Source organism: Amborella trichopoda, chromosome 11, assembly GCF_054954075.1.
Source record: "Amborella trichopoda isolate Santa Cruz 75 chromosome 11, AtrichopodaSantaCruz75HAP2 v2.0, whole genome shotgun sequence".
NCBI classification, from domain to species: Eukaryota; Viridiplantae; Streptophyta; class Magnoliopsida; order Amborellales; family Amborellaceae; genus Amborella; species Amborella trichopoda.
In genome coordinates this window covers 46,146,627-46,167,381 of record NC_142346.1, presented here as the reverse complement: position 1 = coordinate 46,167,381, position 20,755 = coordinate 46,146,627, and the positions used below count along the sequence as shown (strand labels likewise).

Here is a 20,755-nt window from a genome sequence, read left to right as displayed (position 1 = left end):
TCATGAGCTTGAAAAAATAATGCCTTAAGATTGAATAGGAATACTCCATTTCGAAAGATGTGATCTAAGTGTCAAGAAACTCAAAATTCAAAAATTTCAATGTTAGGAAACTCAAAATTCAATAATTTTCTTTTAAATATAATTATCTGGTAGTTTTTAAGTTGTTTCCAAAATTTATGATAATTTTTTTTTTGCCGAGCTAGTCCTTTGTTCGAGGGAATAACTATACAATATGCTCCTATAGAAGCGTAATATATACATATCAAAATATCTTTTTTTCCTTTGTATTATGTATTTTGAGTTCAGGTCTGCATCTAATCCAACCCAAACCGGCAACTTTAGAGCTGGTCAACCCATGCCCGTGTCTTGTAAATAAGCCTTTTGGAGGTAGTTTCTTAAACCCTGGATCAATGAGGCAGATTGTTTACCCACTGATCCGTTTTAGATCACTGGATTAGTTATCTATATCTGGTTTAGATCGATTCAAATTAATTATTCAAAAATATAAAAATGGATAAAATAAAATATAAACAAATGTAAGGATTTATGGATCATGGATTAAAAGGGACATTAATAAACATTAGACAAGTTGTAAAAAAAAAGCGATTGTATATTATGAGCCCATTTATTTTTGATACAAGGATGTCCCAATCACTTTTGGTCATTAGGTGTGAAATTCCATAGATAAAAGTGTGTCAAAAAATTCAAGAAATATTCTCTTGAACTTTATGCAAAAACAATGACACATCTTTAACCACCGTTTCAAATCTAACATTCAATAACAATCACGACCTTCTTATATGAAAAATAAATGGTCTCGATATATATATTTCCACAAAAGAAAAAAAAAACTTATATAAGGTTGACAACTTAACATATAGAACTAAGGTGAACCTTTAAATTCCATTGAGAAAGGTAATTTGATATTGGAAAAACATCTTATTGATCATCTCGATCTCGAGATGTGTAGATATGGTGAAGAAAAGAGACTTTAAATCCTAAAAATAGTACATCTTGCAACATATTATATGGACTGTTAATTTTCAAGATTTTCATGCATTCATAGATCTGCTTGATTCGAATTATTTTAGAGTCCAAAATTTTATAATTAGAGATAAAAATAGATTATTGTCTCACCCAAGAATTTTTAACACCAAAATTACATCTCATAACAAAGTTTGGAGGTGCACCTTATTTTGATTATTAAAAATTGCAACTTTATGCAAACTATACCCCGTGCATTAAATAAAAAAAAATAAAAAAATAAATTTTTTTTTAAAAAAAAAAAAAAAAGTGAAAAAGATAAGTAGAGATTTTTGGGCGGAATCGGAGCCATGTTATATCTTAGAAGTGAGAACTGATTTGATCCCGAATCTGCATCCAGATGGGCGATCCCGACCAGAAATCGCCGGCTTTCAAAAGACTAGCTCGAGCGGTCCAGACAAATTCGGTATGAATCCTAGACTAGGAGCTGCGTGGCCCTCCAAAAGGGTAGGCACTGTGCATCATTCTAAAGTTTATTGGGATAATCTATGTGTGGCTCTACATGATCCATGCAACGCCAATAGAGAGAGAGAGATATTTCATTTGCTGCATAAATTTCACAGAGAGATTTCATTTGCTGTATAAATTTCAGAGAGAAAGATTTCATTTGCCGCATAAATTTCAGAACGAAGATAAGTGCCCCACATTTTTCATATCCTGATCCGCTCGCCATGAGGGGCGTAGCCATGGAGGCCACTCTTAGAGAGAGAAGAATGGTTAGAGCTTAGAACCCACAAAACAATAAACAAATATAGTAAGAGAGATATATAAAAGGAAGGAAGGAAAATGCTTCTCACAATTCCTCCTTCGAGTCTCTTCTTGAGCTCCACTCGCCTCTCTCTCTCCTCGAACTCCACTCTCTCTCCTCCCCACAACTCTCTCTCTCGTCTCCTCGCGTCTTCAAGGGGATTCAACAGCTCATTAAGATGCACTAGACTGCCAGATGCCCCAGAAATAGCTCAAGTTCCCTCTGAAGAAAAGGTGCATCTTCATTTTTTTCTGATTTGTTTTCCCTTTCTAGAAATTGGGGTTTGTTTATCTCAGAGAATTGATCATTTATGGATGGGCATTGCTCTAGTTTTGTGAAGTTGAATTGGTTATCTTACTAACAATGGATGAAAATTTAAAATTTGAATTTCTAAACCTGAGGATGAAACAATGCTTGGTGGGTCTTTAATATTTGTCATTTTTTCTTTCTTTTCTTTGTTTTCAGTCATGTCATTGTTGTTTGGGTTTGAGTTTCTTTTGTAGCTAATTGTTGGGATTTTATGCTGAAAATTGTCTATCTTGTTTGAGTTTTGGGGGAATAACTTGTGTGAAGCCTTCACATATAAAACAATGTAAAAAATTGCCCTTCCCATGGTTTATGTAAACTATGCATATTCTTACTTTCTGCTAAAATATTCCCTTAAACATATAATTTTAGAGATTGCTGGTTTTGTTTTGCCTGTGACAGTACATGTACGGGGAGTGAAGAATAGGTAATTTTTATATAACATCACTGGGTAGTTTGAAGTCTCTAAGAGGAGTTGGTATGCGGAATCAATTCATCTTTTTCGCTTAATATGTTTTTCGACTAATGTGGAACACAGTTGACGGTAAAGTTGCAATTCAGTAGTGCTTCTATGCCTAGACCTTTGAACCATATTTAAGAATAAAACTGCATATTTAGGAATTTTCCAATGCACCTTTGAACCTTACGTTAAACACAAAACAAAAGGCTCAATTGTAGGACATTGATAACCAAAATCATTAGCACTTGCTCAAAAAACATTGATAACCAGAATCTACTTACCAAAACAACAGCATTAACAAAGGCAATACAAAAATCTTCAGATGCCCCATTGTGTGTGGGACAGGTGATTTAATTTCTATTTTCAATACCATCGGGTTTGCCTTTTAGAACTGGGGAGGGAGCTGTCGCACGTTACTGGAGATGTTCCACAATTTCATAACTTCGAAAGAGATGTAGGTTTCACCTGAGAAAGCTAGCTTTATGCGCATTCATAACAAAGTGAGTGAACCATAATCATCATTTAGAAAGAAATTAGAAAGATCCAACATCATCCCTTTGGCAAGGCAGTACAGTATCCAACAAGTTCCATTTGGTCAGATTGAAGGATGTGTGCACATCAAAGCAAGATGGCCACTTGGTCAATGACTATTATATTGGAAAAAGTACTTTTAGACTTTTAGTCACGATTAATGGTCAGTCTGAACAGGGCCGTGGAGCCTAGTTTGTAATTATTTTGAGAGGCGGTAAGGGTGGTTTGGTGGCCCTTGTTTTGCAGGGAGTTGAGGGACAAGGAGCTGTTGGGATTTTCCAAGTCCTCTAGGGACATTTATGTGCTAGTATTGTGATTTAACTAGTTGATATCGAAGTGGGTTTTTTTTTCTTTTTTTGATTATAATATGAAAATGGGATAGTCTTTATCAAAAAAGAAAATGAAGAAAATGGGATATGCTGATTAAAAAAAAAAAAGAAAAAGAAAAAGACCATAAAGAAATGGGATCTTGTCTTACCTAGCTGTTTGTCCCATGATGACAATAATGAGCACAAGATCGTCGGTCTCTCTTGTATGGCATTTGGTTGGTTGGCCAGCCTTGAGAAGGCTCTTCTTACTAAAGGCCAACTACAATACAGTAGTGGAATCCATCTCCTGTGGATTTACTTGCTGTGTTGGTGGACTGAGGAGATGCTGGATGATCTTTTACTACATGGTGATTTTATTTTTATTGCTACATCGCCTAATTGCTACACGGACTTTACTTTCTCTCTAATCTCTTTCGCATAACTTGGGTGATGTCATTCTCTATTGCCAATCTCGTTTGATGTCAGGACCCTACATGCGAGTTAAGAGTCTTCCCTTTGGATGGATTCTGTTGGCAGCTCTTATTATTGTTATTTTTATTTTTTTTAAGAAATTTGATGGTAGCTACACGTGCAATTATGATCTTTCAGGCGTGGATTAGGGACTTGACATACATGGATGATAGTACTGCCAAGGAAAAAGCTCTCATGAATACTCTTTGGGTCTTCCAAATTTTTGCTGGTCCTTTTATTTGATGGTGAAAGGAGACTTGCTTAATGTTGTTAGATGGGCTTATAAGCAGTCAGCTTTTCCTTGGAGGCTAGCATATGTTTTGAAAGAAATTCATGACACTAGTAGTAGCAAATGCACCTTGTTTAGGTAAATTTTTAGAGGAGACCAAAACAAGAAACTGAAATTGATATTGTGAGCAAAAGAAATGTCGACGCGGAATCCTTTTTTATGGGAGATGTGTTATCTCACCTTTGATTTTGTCATCTTTTAATAAATGTAGTGTACATTTCAAATTATCTGCTCCTTGTGGAGCAATTTGATGTGCACTTATTAAAACAGGCTGTGACCCTGTTTCTAGTTTTTCTGAAGTCTGTTGCACATAGACTCAGTTTTGCATATGAAAATGAATACATTTGTAAATCAATTTTGATCAATGAAACTTAAGTTACAAAAAATTGATATGCCCTTATTTTCCTTTGTAAGAAGCTTGTTATCCATCCAAAAAAAAAAACTAATGTTCTATACATTGAAATACATCTCCTATTTATGATTTGTCAATGCGATAGCAATCAATTTGTGAAAGCTTTTCACTATGATGTTTTGTTTCTTTTGCATGAAATCTTGAGACAAAACATGTTCTCTCGTTCTGATGTTTCTCCATTTTCCTTGCTTTGTGTGTATAGAAGAAATCTGTTTGAAAATTCTTGATTAGGCAAAATTTGAAAGGTCATGTCAAGTAGTGGGACATGCTCCTTAAGGCGTAACTCAATAAAAGAAAAATATAGAAGGGTGAAAGAGCTACATGAGAAAGGTTTTTGGCCTTTCAGTACTTTGCAGTAAGAAGTTTCCTCCCAAATTTTGCTGGACATTCAAGCCTTCCTATTTTGCCATATATAAGCTAGAGTTTATTTTTGAACAATTGTTTCATGCAGGCTGGACCGCATTTGTACAATATGCGGTCCAGAGTTATAAAGCATCCATCTTAAATATGGATGCAAATAGGTGGTCTATCTAAAAACAATTGTAACTAACGGTCCAAATGTTTTTTAATATATTCATTATTTCTAGGTTTCAAAATTTATTTATTTTTTCATATTCATGATCTCCATGTTAAAGATTATATATTCTCTAAAAATTAGGATCAAATTATATTTAAAATATATATTTATTGCCAAGCCTGCATTTCTACATGTGCGCACTTGGCTACATGCTAACTGCGTCCTTTATTTTTTGGCCTGTGTTGGTTTTGATGTCTTTCTGACGTAAATTGAACTTCTTCTTTTTATTCTTTAGTTGGGAAGGCTTTATCATTGATGGGCTCGCTGACAATTGTTTAACTGAAGATCAGTTGGTGGTGGATGAGGGGTTACCCTCAGCTGCTTCTATTGTTTCAGGAATGATAATCATTCTAAACTATATCCAAAACAAATGATTATATTGTCACTAATTATTGGTCATCACACATAACTTATGTTTTCTTTCTAGATGCGGGGAATGGGGTTATTAGATACATAAAACTTGCACTTAAGACTGAATTTCCAATCACGGTGCTTGTTTGTTGTGAAAAATTTGATCCAAATAATTTTTCTTTTTTGGTGACAACTAATGATTTTTATCAAAATTTAAATTTCCAATTTCTTAACATTTGTTTTGTTGTTAATTTTTGTGATAAATAATTTTTCCTTGGGTAAAACACTTGATATTGAGTCCTTTGCCCTTGGCATCACACATTTGAATGCCTGACTCTTTTCTTTTGAGAGATGTAAAAGCTAAATTTTCTTGCTCTAACTTTTACCTTATTGGTTATTATATATTGATGAGCTACATATAAATGGCAGAGGGAAGGCCCAGATCTTCAAACCCTTTTGAGGAGATTTTGGAATATTGCTGCTCCATATTGGTCATCCGAAGACAAAGTTCAAGCCAGATTAAGACTGGCGGCTGTGTTTGCTCTTACACTGGCAACCACTGGTATCAGTGTCGGGTTTAATTTCCTTGGCCGAGACTTCTATAATGCACTTGCTAGTAAGTAATTCACTTGTCAAGTTCCTTTTTATCCTTGATATGTATTGTTTTATTTTCTCTTTAGGCAAACTATACTATAATCCAATGGTCTGGGAAGACCATACTAATTCATCATGATCCATTGAATTGATGGATGGTGATGCAGAGAGAGAGAGAGGTATCCACCATCAGGACCATCTCATGTACTGGTGATTCCCACGCTTACCCCATCACTGTGAATTATTTCATTGGACTATGTTTTTTACATTGTCCATGGGGTCAATGTATTCTTCCCTGATTATTCATTCAAGTTAATTTTGTCCTTATGGGGGTTTCTCTTCCAATGTGTTCTCTTTGTATATTTGTTACAGGTTTGTATTTTTGCTGTTAGATTGATTATACACTTTCATTTTGATAGACAAAGACCAAGAACAATTTACGAAACAACTTCTGTACTACTTGGGGGGTTTTGCTGGAGGAATTCCGGTGAGCATATTGCTGCACTCTCTTAGGTATTGCTCTGCAAGCCACAAAGTAGCAGCCTTCATATGGTTCGCATGTTTATGATACTATTCTATGTATGCAAAAACAAAGATAAAACACACAGACGCGCATGAATGAACTATCTAAGAGCCTAAATAACATTTTCTACTCAACAAAATTCCTCATCTGGGTTTTGAATTATCTGGCTGTTCCTTATGAATACACATGCTGATAATTTGGACAGTAATCCTTTGTCTATATATCTGATGGTTTTGGTCCACTTGAAAAACTGAAATCCAGTTTTCTGGATTGCACTTAGCTTAATTATTTTACCTTGATAATTTAATCTTTGAAACGACAAGAGAAGTTTGGGAACTTCGTCAAATTTTTGAAAATTTTCTGATTGAAAAGTTGTAAAGACTATGTTTTATAGAAAGTAGAGGAAACTTTATAGCAAATAAAACAAAAATGTTTTAGGTCAATAAGCCAAAACCCAGTTATGGGAATCTTGGCAAGTATACCTATTTCAATTTGGCAAATGGATACCGAAGGCTTGCTCGCTTCCTTATTCAGTCAATTTTGCTTGGATTTTACCCTATTTTACTGAAAGTTTGATCCATGGTTTAACATTTTACTCCTGACCTGTCTTAGTTTTTCTTCAGCTTATTGGGTTGTCTACTTCTCTGTTTTTGGATCCTGATTCTTCTAAATTATAGTTCTAGCTTATAGGGTCATCTAGCTTTTGTTTAACCCCTTGGTCTTGGTTTTGCAGTTCTTTGTCCTCAGGGACTATGCAAGGGAAACTCTCTCTCTTAGGTGGAGATCATGGATGACAAGTTATTATATGCAACGCTATTTTGAGAACCAGGCATTCTACAAAATCCAGTCCCTCTCGATAATAGACAACCCTGATCAACGTATTGTTGATGATCTTAGTGCCTTTACTGGAACGGCACTCTCATTTTCGTTAACTCTCTTCAATGCAGCTGTGGACTTAATATCATTTAGTAATATTCTTTATGGTATTGATCCTCCACTATTCATTGTGCTTTTGGTTTACTCGCTGGGAGGCACGGCAATTAGTGTGTTTTTAGGAAAGGTGGGTCTTACAATCTTGAAGCATCATGGTATTTAAATATTCGGGTTAGTAAATGGCAAAGTATGTTATATTTCAATAACTTGAGAATCTATGGTCTATTGGGATCATCATCCAATCAAATAGATGGTGATGTAGAAGTGATACCCACCAAATCAGGCAATGGCTCCGATCGTGGTTCTCATTCTTTTCTGTACCACTGTTCATCATTTTGTTTCAATGATGAGGACCCCAATTTACTACAGTTTGCCATGGTCAATTGGTTTATAGTATACTTGCCCAGCATGCGTGTGTGGCTAGCAATCTTAGGTGAAATGAATTATATGCCATTTGTTTTCAGGGTTTGGTCAGTTTAAATTTCATGCAAGAGAAAAAGGAAGCGGATTTTCGTTATGGACTTGTACGTGTCAGAGAAAATGCTGAATCCATTGCTTTTTATGGTGGAGAGGGGAATGAAATGCAACTTCTGCTGCTACGCTTTAGAAGAGCTTTTGAGAACCTAAGTGTATGATAACATGTTCAGGCGCTTTATGTTATTATTTTTTAGCATCAATTTCCTCTGCTCAACCTTCACAGAGAAACTATTATACTCGAACAGGGTCTGGATCACCTTCATGAATAGTGCATCTGCTCCATAAACAAGAAATTTCAAATGTGTTTAGACTGGTAATGTTAAAAATGATTGTTTTCCCAAAATGTTTGGTGTTAAACATATCATATCATTCTTTTTAAGAGTACTGGACTGGTTTCGAAAGAGTCATTTATCATTTATCAAAAGTTGTCCAGTGCAGTGCAGGCACTGCTGGAATTCCTAATTTGTGGAGCATCTACATGATGAGACACTTGTTTTAAAAATTTCCAGAGAGCTTTTTCTGCAATACATTTACTTCCTCTTGGCACTCACTAGAAACTTTATTTGATTAAAACCTATCTTTTTCCTTATTTTTTGTACTCGATAGGCAAATTACTTCATGATGTTCAAATAGGAGACATGGTTTTTGCCTTTTAAGAAGAAATCTTCACTTGTGTTATTTGTTTTCATCAATACCATTTTTGCAGACCCAAAACATTTTTTGGAATTCAATGGTACCGTTGTGGGATAGCAGTTGTATAGATTCAAAGTTTATAACTTGTAATGGTTTTGGGCATGGACTGAAACTGAAACTTTGGATTTTGTTTGGGTTCATTACTTTCTCAAAAGTTAAAAAATAAAAAGTTATGGTTGAAACTTGAAAGTGTGTGGCTTGCTTATGGAATTTTGCTTCTAAAATCTGGAAACAGATACTAATTCCTATTCTTGATGGATTCCAACCATAACTCGTTTATAACATCTGACATATGGGTGCCTGCTGTTAACCCCCTTTGCAGTATCAGCCTTGTAGAAATCTCTTTCCTCTCCTCTCTCTCTCTCTCTCTCTCCTTCCCTGAGACATGATTCATTTCTTTCCGACATCTTCGAGGATGATTGCTTTCAGGAAACAAGTACACCTAATAGTTGCTCATATCTAAATGGGTTTGGCTTGATTTGCTTAATACTATTCACTGCTTGCTAAATAGTTTTGCATCTGATTGGCTAATCATCTATTATCTATTGTTTATGCAACAGCAACTTCTGATTTCTTCACGAAATCTGGAGTTCTTCACGAATGGGTATCGGTATCTTATTCAGATTCTCCCTGCCGCTGTTGTTGCTCCGATGTATTTCGCAGGAAAGATTGAATTTGGAGTTATCAACCAATCTGTTTCTGCTTTCAATCATATTCTTGGTGACTTTTCACTGATTATCTACCAATTTCAGGCTATCAGTGCATTTTCAGCTGTGATTGATAGGTTAGGTATGAAACTTGCCTTCTAGTGCCTTCTGTAGTTCCGTGGACTACTGGAAGCTATAGTCCATTGGGTCATGACTCTGTGATAGAGTGGTAGATTGTGATGGAGAAGGAAGGGGGGGGGGGCGCACCAGAACATGATATGCCCCAAACAGTGGATCCCACTGCCTCTCCATCACTGTCCATTTCCAGTCATGTCCTCAATGGGCATTGGACCATATTATACTTTCCCATGTTTGTGCATGTGGTTTTGATGTACATATGTGGACATTGGACTCTTTGTTGATATTAGATCTTTTCCATGATTCTTTGTGCTTCCAACTGGTGGCATTATCTCCCAGTTTCTATTTAAGTTTGGGTGTGGTATGTATAAGGCTGAGGCCCTAAATAATCAAAGTAAGGCACACCTATAAATAGTGTCAACATATGTCATTTTAGTATCAGAAATCTTTATGATGGCCTGAAAATTTATTTTTATCTCTAATTATAAAATTTAAAAATTCAAAAATAGTGTAGATCGAGTAGATCTATGAACGTTTTAAAATATTGAAAATTGACGGTCTAGATAATACATTACAAGATGCATTATTTTCAAGACTTGCAATGTATTTTTTCTCATGTCCATACATCTTGAGATTGAGATGACCGAATTATGGGTTTTTCAGAACATCTTCTAGTGAATTCTGAGGTGCACCTTAATTTGATTGTTTAGGGCCTCACCGTTATATAAACTTTTCCCTTTGTGTTCTATAGATTCGTAAGTTTTTTTTTTAGCTAATTCCTGTTTTTTTAAAACGAAAGTAGCTAGGTTAGCTTGTACTTTGAGACAAACTTCAAAGGTTTGAAACTCTGACCTCCTCACCCAAACTGATATGTTCACCTCTAAGCTGAAGCCTAAGGGACTATTACAGGTTGTAGTGATCTTTCTTTCTTAATGGCCTTCAGAAACTAAGTATTGCTACTATATCATGTGACTGAACTAAAAACAGTTTGTAGTTGCCTAATATTAAATACATCTAGAATACATTCTCTTAAGGTTTCTGGATGTGTCTACCATATGCATTCTGCATGATATATCACACACAAGCAGGTCATCCCCTTTCCGTTCTCAACTTTTTAGGAAAATATGTCATACGCATTTTGTATATCATATATCCGACACAGGTGGAACATTCACCCAGGGCTATGGTTCATCTCCATCTTGAGAACTGATGGAAATGCCTTTCCATTATTTGGAATATATACCATATGTGTCACACACACATAGGATGTGTATGGTATAACATGCACCAATGTCTATGTGGTACTTATAATTTGAGATTTTATTTATTTATTTATTTTCACTTATTTTCATCATATATGTTTTCAACATGCAGGTGAGTTTAATGATGTATTAGATGATACTGGTACTTCATATAGCTCTGGAGCCATGCAAGAGATAAGTATCTCCTATGCCAATGAGAGGCAGTCACATTCCTTGCAGTCAAATGGAGCAATACTTGTAGAAGAAAGGCATAAGTTACTGGAAATTAAACAGCTGACATTGCAAACTCCCCGAATTAATGTTACACTAGTCAGGGACCTCTCTTTGGTGGTCCATAGTAGGGAACATTTACTGGTGAGTGATTTGATCTAAGGCAAAGTATGGACTATGGAACATCATTGTCTGTTGGGGTGAACATCATCCTATGAAATGAATGGTGGAGACTGGAGAGAGAGTTGGACCCAACAAATATGGCATGAACCCATTGGTGGTTCCCTCTTTCCACATTACTTTTTCATTGAATGGTGGCCCAACAGAATCTTGCTTTTCATAGTCCAGTAGATTATACTTTCCTCTTTATTTTTTACACATGTTTATTGGGCAGATTGGTTGAAATTTTCTTCCATTAATCATATTAGAATATCATTGCTATATATAGATTATGGGTCCAAGTGGAAGTGGTAAGACTTCTTTGTTAAGAGCCATGGCTGGCCTTTGGAGCTCTGGTAAGGGAAAGATCACATTCTATTTAAAGGATGCAAGGGATTCTCAAGAGCCAAATTCGGAGGAGGCTGCTCCTATGGAGCTGGAAAATGCATCAAAAACAAAGAAAGAACTTGAAAACTTCAACCAAAGAAGATCTGCAAACATATTTTTCCTCCCCCAAAGGCCATACATGGTTTTGGGAACACTACGTCAGCAGTTACTATATCCTACATGGAGTGAAAATGTGAATGCCACATCGGAACAAAATCAGTTTTCTGGTACGTGTATCTGTTGATGCAATTGTATATTAACTGCGTATCAGTGGAACTTTTCCTAGGTACTGTAATGGACCTTTTCCCTTCAGATGTAATTTTCCAAAATTTGTGCGAATCAAAATTATTTATCAGTGATGGATAATTATTGAAGAAATATGGTTCAGCAGCTTCAGCTTATTACTATTCAGTACTCTTATTTAATTCAGTACTCTTATTTAGTATGAACTCATTTAATTTATGTTCTATCATCTTGCACACACATGCATGCATGCATGCAGATGTGTACTACTTTTCTACACTGATTTGCATATGCATACATATGGATTTTATTCCTAGTGATGTTTACCACACGTGTGCCAACTCATACAAACTTATGTGAGGCCACTTTCATGGTTTTGGTTGCATGCACATCAATGAAGACATGCACAAGAAAAATATGTATAATTGTACACGCTTACATTCAAGCACATATATTCATTCTTCATATGAATACACACTCATACATACATGCTTATGTACATGTGTATATAGAAGCATACATGCATATACATATATAGGTAGGTACATACATCAAATTTTAGAACGTCTGCGCCATGTTCTAAATATCATGCTAAGGATAGTGATGCAAACTAGAGAATCTGACACCTCCATACTGTCTGAGACTAATGAGAAGTGTTGAATGTTGATGTTTTATACATTAAATTCATCCCCCTATTAAAGGAAAAGTAAATGAAGACACATTCAGCAACATTTAAGAAAATGGATGGACTCATCTTGTTGTGCTGTCTCATTGCCTGATGAAATCATTACCACTCAAAACACACATCTTACCTTGGTTTCAAAGAAGTTTTCCTTTGTTTTTCTACTGAAAATATTTATTTGCATTACTCCAATGTTTGTATTTTATGTGGTGCTTCAAGGATGCTACTTTTGATATATATTTCTCAAATTTAGTTATGAACTTCCTTTCATTTGAGAGAAATTCATTACAAATGAATTGCTCTGGGGTATTACTCAAATGAAATTCATTCCCAATGAATTTTTCCGGGATATTACTGCAAAATGCAGTATTTAAAGCATGGCGAAGTTCGAATAAAATGGCGTAACATGTTGGTTGTTATCACCCACAGGTTCTTTGCCGTTTTTGTTCAAAGCACCAAATTCTAAGGAAATATATGAAAATGGTATGAAACCCACTGATGAAGATCTCAGCAGAGTGCTAAAGACTGTGCAACTTGGTGATGTAGCAGATCGCTTTAATGGCCTCGATTCCATTTTTGAGTGGTCAAGTGTCCTTTCACTTGGTGAGCAGCAACGCCTTGCATTTGCCCGTTTGTTGTTAGCTCGGCCCCAGTTGGCATTGCTCGACGAAGCCACCAGTGCATTAGATGAAACCAATGAGGTAGGAACCATTCTGTATGTAATTTAATTGATTCTGGCTTGATATTTATAGTAAATCTTGGAGATGTACTTGGAGTTTCCAGGTCACATATTACACGTGCTCATTCGTGCTCATTCTTAATAGAAAAAAAGAACGTATTTCACTTGCTGGCTTCTTAAAGCATATTGCACTTTGCTTACTTGAAAGTTAAGTTGCACTTTGATTTCAAAATTTGGTCCTCACTTTAGAGGTCTCACTTAACATATTACAACACTTGCTCAATTTTGAGTGAGGGAGACTGTTGCACTTGCTTTGTGCTCTAATATCATTCTCAAACACACTTCTCAAAAAAGCTTATAGTAAAAGAAATACCAAAAACCTATTTGATCTCAGATATGTACTTTAAAGTAAATGCCTTCAGTTCCACATATCTCTAAGCTGTAGTAGTTGCATATCTATTCCCTCCATTCCTTTTTCTTTATGTATGGTTATTGGATATAACTTCATTAAGTAAGGAAAATAAATAGATACCATGGCCTCCTCAATAACTTCTGCATCATAAACTATTTTATGCAGGCTCATCTCTATAAAATGATTGAAGCAGCTGGGATTACATATATAAGCGTTGGTCATAGGAGGACACTTTGTGATTTTCATAGCCAAATTCTCCGGATAGGCCAGCCAGATTCTGAAGATTTTGGTCAAAAAGGCTGGGTTCTTGAATCCATGAACCTTGCGCCCACCTTAAATACTGTGGAGCCAGCAGTGTGAACACACCCAAAAATCATGCAGAGACTATGGCTATTCTTAATAGCACAGAGGGATTTCATGAAGTGTTGGGTACTCCCTCCCTCCCTCTCTCTCTCTCTCTCTCTCTCTCTCTCTCTTTCTCTCTCTCTCTCTCTCTCTGCATGTTTTGAAAGTGAGACTTGAAAGGAAACATTCTCTCACTGTTATTATTCTTTTTGTTGCTTTATTTTTATATGGTGCCAAGTGGGTTGTGCCTCTTTCTTTCTGTCACTATATGCAGATAATAAGAACCATCCACAGGCAAAAAATATCATTTTTTCCCTTTTTTGTATTCTAGGCTGGGACTGTTCTTTGGCCCATAAACTGGCTTTTTTCTCCAAGAAAATTTGTGTCATGCCTTTTCCCAAGCATATCACACCTAGGTGTCTGTTTGTTCAGAGAGTTTAGGGTGAATCATGTTGTTGATTACAGGGAACAACTAAGGACATTTTTGTATTTGGTTGAGACCTCTTGGAAGGTCAGATTACTGAAATGCCTTTGATTATTCTGCATTCCCAATTCAGAACAAGGGAAATTTAGGATTTTTTATTTTTTATTTTTATTTTAGAAAGTAGTTGAGTAAATTGGGAAAGAAAATGTAACACCTCAAATGTTATTTTAGAAAGTAGTTGAGTAAATTGGGAAAGAAAATGTACCCCCTCAAATGTTAATAGGGATATTTTTACAAATTTATTTATTTTTGTTTAGTTATGCTCACTTCATTATGATTGGCTTATGAGCTGTCACTATTTATAGGTTTTTAGTATTGCCCAAGTGTTTACTTTCAGAGACCTTCATCACATTTGACCCCTGTTTTGGGCTAGTTAGTTGTTTCCCTGAGACTAACCTACGGCTAGAGTTTCTTGGCGATTAGAATTGGAATTTGTAGACTACAATGATTTTCCTCATCTTGAAATCCAAAATCTGTTCCTTATGTTGTTTCTACATGGTTTCCTTCTTGCCATTCCTACCTGGAAGATCATAGCTGCATCATTTTAAAGTGATTTCTGCAAAATAGAAAGAAATGGTGGTTGTAGGCATTCTCTGTCCAACATTAGACTATATTCTCTTCTTAAAAATATATTCATGGCTCTTTCTGATGTCTTTCATGTCTCTAGTCTTTCTTTAAACCTTCTTTGCCTAGGAGAATTAGGTTAATAATTTTTGTACTGTCACTTTAGAACTTGATATGTTATGTAGTTTGGATGACTGAAAGTGATGATTTAGAGAGTCCAAAAACACTGATTGGTTTTTTTGTACAGACTAATGCCGTAATTTTCTTGCTAATACCTTTTTAATTACTCATGTATGCCATGTCCCTTTTAGTGATGGCACTATCATCTTGATCATGTCTATACTTTTTTATCTACAGAGCCTAGCACATCAGTTTACTTCCATTAGTTTCTGTTATCAAGGGACCAACAAATTTGTTCTCTCTCCTTTGCAACATGGACTGGATAAACAAAAGGAAATAGTTTAAATATGGTTGCAGCCTTGTACTATTTAAGTAAGGTACACCCCAAATGTCCTCTAGAAAGAGGGTGTTCTGACATTGGAGAACTTTCCAATTGTTCATCTTGACCTCGATATGTGTGGTATGAAGAAAAAAATAATTTCAAGTCCTAAAAATATTGCATCTTGCAACAAGTTATCTGAGCCATCTATTTTCAAGATATTTCAAGTTTTTATAGATCTTCTCTATCAGTACCATTTTTGAAATTCTGAATTTCATAACTAGGAATAAAACTAGATTTTCAAGCCATCATAAGGTTTCTGACACCAAGCAAATTTTGGAGGTTCCCTTACTTCTACTGTATAAGGAGGGCTGCTTTTACAAACCTCACCCTAAATAAAAACATAATATCATTAAAACATCTACCTGTTCTGCTCTTTTTCATCACTATATCATGATATAATTCACTCCATGAAATTCGTCCCATGCATGGTAAATGCGAATTTGGAGTGAAATGCAAAGAAAATTTGTGGCAAGGAAAAGGCAAGACCTTGCATATTCCACTGAACGTAAGTGGGACGAAGACCTAAAAAAATGGGAGGTTTGGTTGTCAGGAAGATTACTTTGACAAATTTGTTATTGTTGCAAATTTTTTGGTGGTATGGGAGGAAAGTCTTTTCTCTTTGGAAGAGGGTCATCATCTACAAATCCGGAAGTGCAAATGAGGGACGGAAAATTCTGAACGAAGTAGATACTCGAGGATCTCAAAGTTGTGGCACAACTTTTTTCGGAGGCTGGAGGTTGGGGGTATTCGGATCAGTGTAGCATGGGTGACCATACCATTTTCTGGAATGAATTATGGTGTGGAGATCTAACCTTTAGGGAGAGATTCCAGGGACTCCTTACGAGTTGCCTCTGCACAAGAATTGCAGAGATGATCATTTAGTCCCCAATATGATGTTAATATATTCGTATGATGACCTAACCCCAAAGGCAACTTTCAGTCTGTTTTTGCCAGTACCTTCCTCTCTGATACCTTGAGACTGGCACAAAGTCAGCTTCTCTGGGATATCCCAGCATTCGTATGTGTACCATGTGGTGGTTGGTTGGTGGTGTACCATGTCTTGGTTGGTTGAGTGCTCCACTTCTTGGAGCTCTTTGGTGTTTTAATTGGGTTTCTCTAAATCTGTTGCAGAGGTTTTTTTAAGTTGGAGATCATGTCTCGTTGGAGAACATCGCCTTTTCTCAAAAAAGGAAATTTATATGGTTACTTTTCACTGTAGCCATATTATGGGGCATTTGGATTGAAAGAAATAACATGATTTTTTGTAGGTTAATATTCACAAGCCAAGACAGTTGCCAATAGAGTGAGGATTGAGAATGTGCCTCAGTCCACATAGAGGTCAAGGGTATTCGTGCTCAAGATTTGAATCAAGGCTGGCAGGTTGTTGCACACAATTGGGTGCCTATTAGCAAGGCCTAGGCACCTTGGGTGTTGGGGAAGTCATCAGGGATCATCTTAACATTATCCGAGTTAACTTTGTGAGCTATGGTGATGCTTTTTATGCTTCTAAGGTACCGCCTACCTTATTGGGCTTAAGATTTTCGCTCAATCTTTCTCATGCCTCAGCAGTTGAAGGTGATTCACTAATGTGATTTGTTGGGCATAATGGAAAGGCATGGAAGCTTGCTGATGTATTTGTGGAGACTTTTGATCTGCTGGAGGGAAGGGTTGTCACTTTCCAACATGCCACCAGAATGTCAAAGAACGTAACCGACTCATTGGCTCGTGCCAGAAATGGAAGGGACCATTATTTGTCAGGCCGGAACCACCCTTCATCCTGCATCTTTATCCGCCTACCGTACATCCCTATCTCTCAACCTAGCTTCTTTCTCTTCGCCTACGGTGCACCTCTCAGTTTTGTATGATCTGGCTTGGAGCATCTTGATGTAATCGGTTTCACTACTTTCCAAAAAAAAAAGAAAAATGCCGAGAGAGAGAGAGAGAGAACTGAGATTTCTAGGATGAAGTAGTTCTTACACTGATCTGGTTAATCGCATGCCACCACTTTCTTGACTGACATCTCCCCTATTGAGCACCTCAAAGCTACTCAACACAATTCTTAACCTCTCTTCATGCGTTTCTTTAACGATGCTGATCTCTAGAAGGGTCATTGGTCTTATAAGCCTCAAATCTTTATGTTTGTGAGTTTCTGTACATTTTAGATTTCTTCTTCAAGCCCTTTCAATTCTGAGTTCACAATTGTTCTTTCTTTCAGATTTATGTCATTTGACCACTTGTATGGCTCTTCTGCCATTAATTGTTCTGAGTGAAAGAATTTAACAGAATTCTGGTGCATACCATTGCCAAATACCTAGTGCTTGTTGTCAATCAACTAATAGCACCACAAGGTTTTATGTCATCTTGTCCTTAACTTATTCATTTCCTTGATTGTGAATAACACTCCTCCTGTCATCAAGACCTTTTTATTGTCATTTACTCCATCCATGACTCCATGTATGAGTCTGAGTCTTACAGGAACACTATTGGTATTCCATGTTGAGTAAGAAACAATGTTGAAAAAGACTCCCTAGCCTTCCAAAAACTGAACTTGGGGTTTGAGCCCTCTTCCTTTTGGGAACACTGTTGGTTGCGGTGGTCTTTATACAGTTGAAGCCCATTCTATTGAACCAATGGAGCATTGTAACTAAAAGACTTATCTGGAAGTATGATGAGTGTGTGGAGCATGTAGCTTTTGTTGGTAGGATGACCAACATTGCCAATGTTGCACCCTTATTTCTATTTATCATTGTTTGGTCCACTTTCCAGTCATACATCCAAAACACTTTTCATTTTTTTTTTTATTGGCAAATCAGAGACACTTTCTATCTTGGAGATCTTTGAGGTGCACGTGAAGCATTCCACTGGCCTTCTTTTCTTATTTTCTATTTCTTTTGTTGGTGTAGGATGATATTATTATGGTCTAAAGCAAGCTCCTTAGACCTAGTTTGTTAAGTTCTGTGCCAGGGTTTGTTTGAAGGATCCTGATTCGGCCTTCTTGGTTCCATCCAGACTTGGGATCAATGTTTTAGATGATATTATTAGCAGAGATGATTCATTCACCTTTACTTGTATTAAGCACCATCTTTGTCAGTTGTTTGGAACAGAGAGATTTAGGAGCAGTTTCTTGGACTGGAGGTTCTTGATTCATCCAAGGGATGTCTGCTTTCACAGCTAAAATACAGCTAGTGTTTGATATCTCAAAGCGTGTATAACGATTGAGAATACTATTCAAATTTCTTGGCATTTAAACATTTAACTCTTACAGACTAATGCTATACCTATTGCCACTCTGACTTACAACTGGCAATTTATTCTTGCTTTCATGTCTAAATATTTTCTGCTATAATTATGATGCAAGTCAGTTCATGGCTGCTTTACGGTTCAAGTTGAGGTGATTTATCAAATAATGAGATTTTATTGTGGTACCTCCATGAATGCATGCTTCTTCTAATCCTCCTCTCTCGAGTTGTGGGCCTGTCCTAGCGTTGATTGGGTAGGTGATACCATTGACTGGTTTTCCATTGCAGTCATTTCCGTGTTTTTTTACGGAGATTTTCTCATCTCTTGATTAAGCAAAAGTAGGAGATGGTTTTCTGAGTTAGAGGCAGAATTCTTTGCCATAACTATTACTTTTCGTGAGATTAGCTTGCACTATTGGCTACTATGTGAACTAAGTGTTTATGTGCAAACCTTGTAGCCGTCACTTTTGTTATGATTGGAGTGCTATCTGGATTGCATCAAACCCAGACATAATGAGGAGACCAAGTACATTGAGGTTGATTATCACGATGTTCATCAAAGGCTTTCACTCACGTGTTATCTTTATATGCTTTCTATGCTGCTTACTAACTTCTTCATAAGGATTCATTCCATTGCTCATCACTTGTTTTTACTTATGAATCTTGATGGAGAGGCAATGATGTTATAAAATTTCATCGTATTTGTATACTGTTGGATAGGTTCTTCTTTCGTTAATGGTATTTTAGTCCTTTGCCCTGTTCCCTATTGTGTGTATCTTTTCTTTTGGGTCAGCAAAAGTCCTAACAATCCCCTCTTTTCAGCTCCTAACAATCCCCTCTTTTCAGCTCAGGTACTTTACTGCAGTCAAAACTTTGTTACCGAGGTCAAAGCTTAATGTCTGGCCTTTTGCTCGCTTGGGTTTGGGCCATTAAAACATCTTATTCTTCTTTTTTATTTATTTATTTAAAATTTTGGCCCATATATGGGATGAAATTTCATGGGAATTTGGTCAGATGGTGGCTTGAAAGTAATTCATTCAGCCATAAGGTTCTCTTAAGCATGGCTGCTGTAGAAGCTAGAGACCCTGAAGGCAAAGAGTTGAGAATCCAATCTATTACCTATCAATCAGGTGATTTGATTTTAGGAATTTGGCTAAAGCATGAGTATCTTTTATATTCTTTGCTCCTTTTTCTTTTCTACTCGAGCATATGGTAACGAGACCCTGATGGGAATTCAAGGAAAGACAGAGCAATGGTAATCTTTTCATTTGCTATTAATGCACAGAAAAGCATACAATAAGACCGTTTTCCTTCATAACAAGATGATTATCACCACCCTCAGCCATTACATACTTACCCGAAATTGGGCTGTTAGGGTGTGTTAATGACTGTGCTCAATGTCCAAGAATTGTTTTTTCGAATTTTGTGACACATCTTTAACAACCCAATTTCACATTTAGCATCTGACCTTCTTGTACCACAAATGAAAAGTTGTTCGACATAATTACCAAAAATGAATGGTCGTTTGACATAAAATTTACGGACAAAATGCTATTTATGTAGTTGTGGCCATAACATTAAGTGGCCGTTACAACTAATATTGAAGGTGATTTTTGGAAATTCCGGCTGTTATGAATGTAATGACGGCTACTGTAATGGCCTCGACTGTTGGAACAATGTAAATTATTTTCTAGGACCTTGGTATATGGTATATACCCATAAATAATACTAATAAAGAATACTTTGAATAATGAAATTTTAAAGTGCTGTGAAGCTTGGATGGGTGGCTCCTTTTCTCATATTATATCTTTAGACACTTATCTCTTAGTTGTTATTTCTTGTTGATCTGTTGCCAAGATTCACAAAGCCTATACGGAAACGGAAAAGGGTAGAGGGAATATGTTAAAGGGGCATCATAGCAATGTAAAATATATACTTGTGATCGAGCAATTTGGTGGAATCATGTTCCACTTCATTTTACTTGGCTTTGGTTTTAATGACACTTTTAGTACGAAGACATATACACCTTCAAATAAATGAGAATATATATATCTCTCTCTCTTCCCCCCCCCCTCCAACACACAT

General features: G+C 36.3%; 1 protein-coding gene across 25 annotated transcripts; it reads left to right on the top strand.

The window, feature by feature from the left end:
• The first annotated feature begins 1,328 nt into the window (after positions 1–1,328).
• ABCD2 (ABC transporter family protein) lies at positions 1,329–19,908 on the top strand. Of its 25 annotated transcripts, XR_016043703.1 has the most exons (12): positions 1,626–2,025; positions 5,927–6,113; positions 6,259–6,301; positions 6,511–6,604; positions 7,348–7,674; positions 8,012–8,176; positions 9,278–9,506; positions 10,877–11,118; positions 11,423–11,747; positions 12,995–13,146; positions 13,702–13,965; positions 19,517–19,908. XR_016043703.1 is itself a non-coding variant. In XM_088851010.1 (11 exons), the coding sequence occupies exons 2-11, from the start codon at positions 6,102–6,104 to the stop codon at positions 13,894–13,896; spliced, it is 1,878 nt and encodes a 625-aa protein (XP_088707136.1). In that variant the 5' UTR covers positions 1,329–2,025; positions 5,927–6,101; the 3' UTR covers positions 13,897–14,426. The 25 variants fall into 25 exon arrangements, 8 of the variants coding, with proteins under 8 accessions (XP_088707136.1, XP_088707135.1, XP_088707134.1 ...); XR_016043705.1 differs by lacking the exon at positions 6,259–6,301 and having other exon boundaries at positions 1,329–2,025; positions 6,511–6,578; positions 9,278–9,501; positions 12,875–13,146; XR_016043694.1 differs by lacking the exon at positions 6,259–6,301 and having other exon boundaries at positions 1,329–2,025; positions 6,511–6,578.
• Positions 19,909–20,755: the final 847 nt, after the last annotated feature.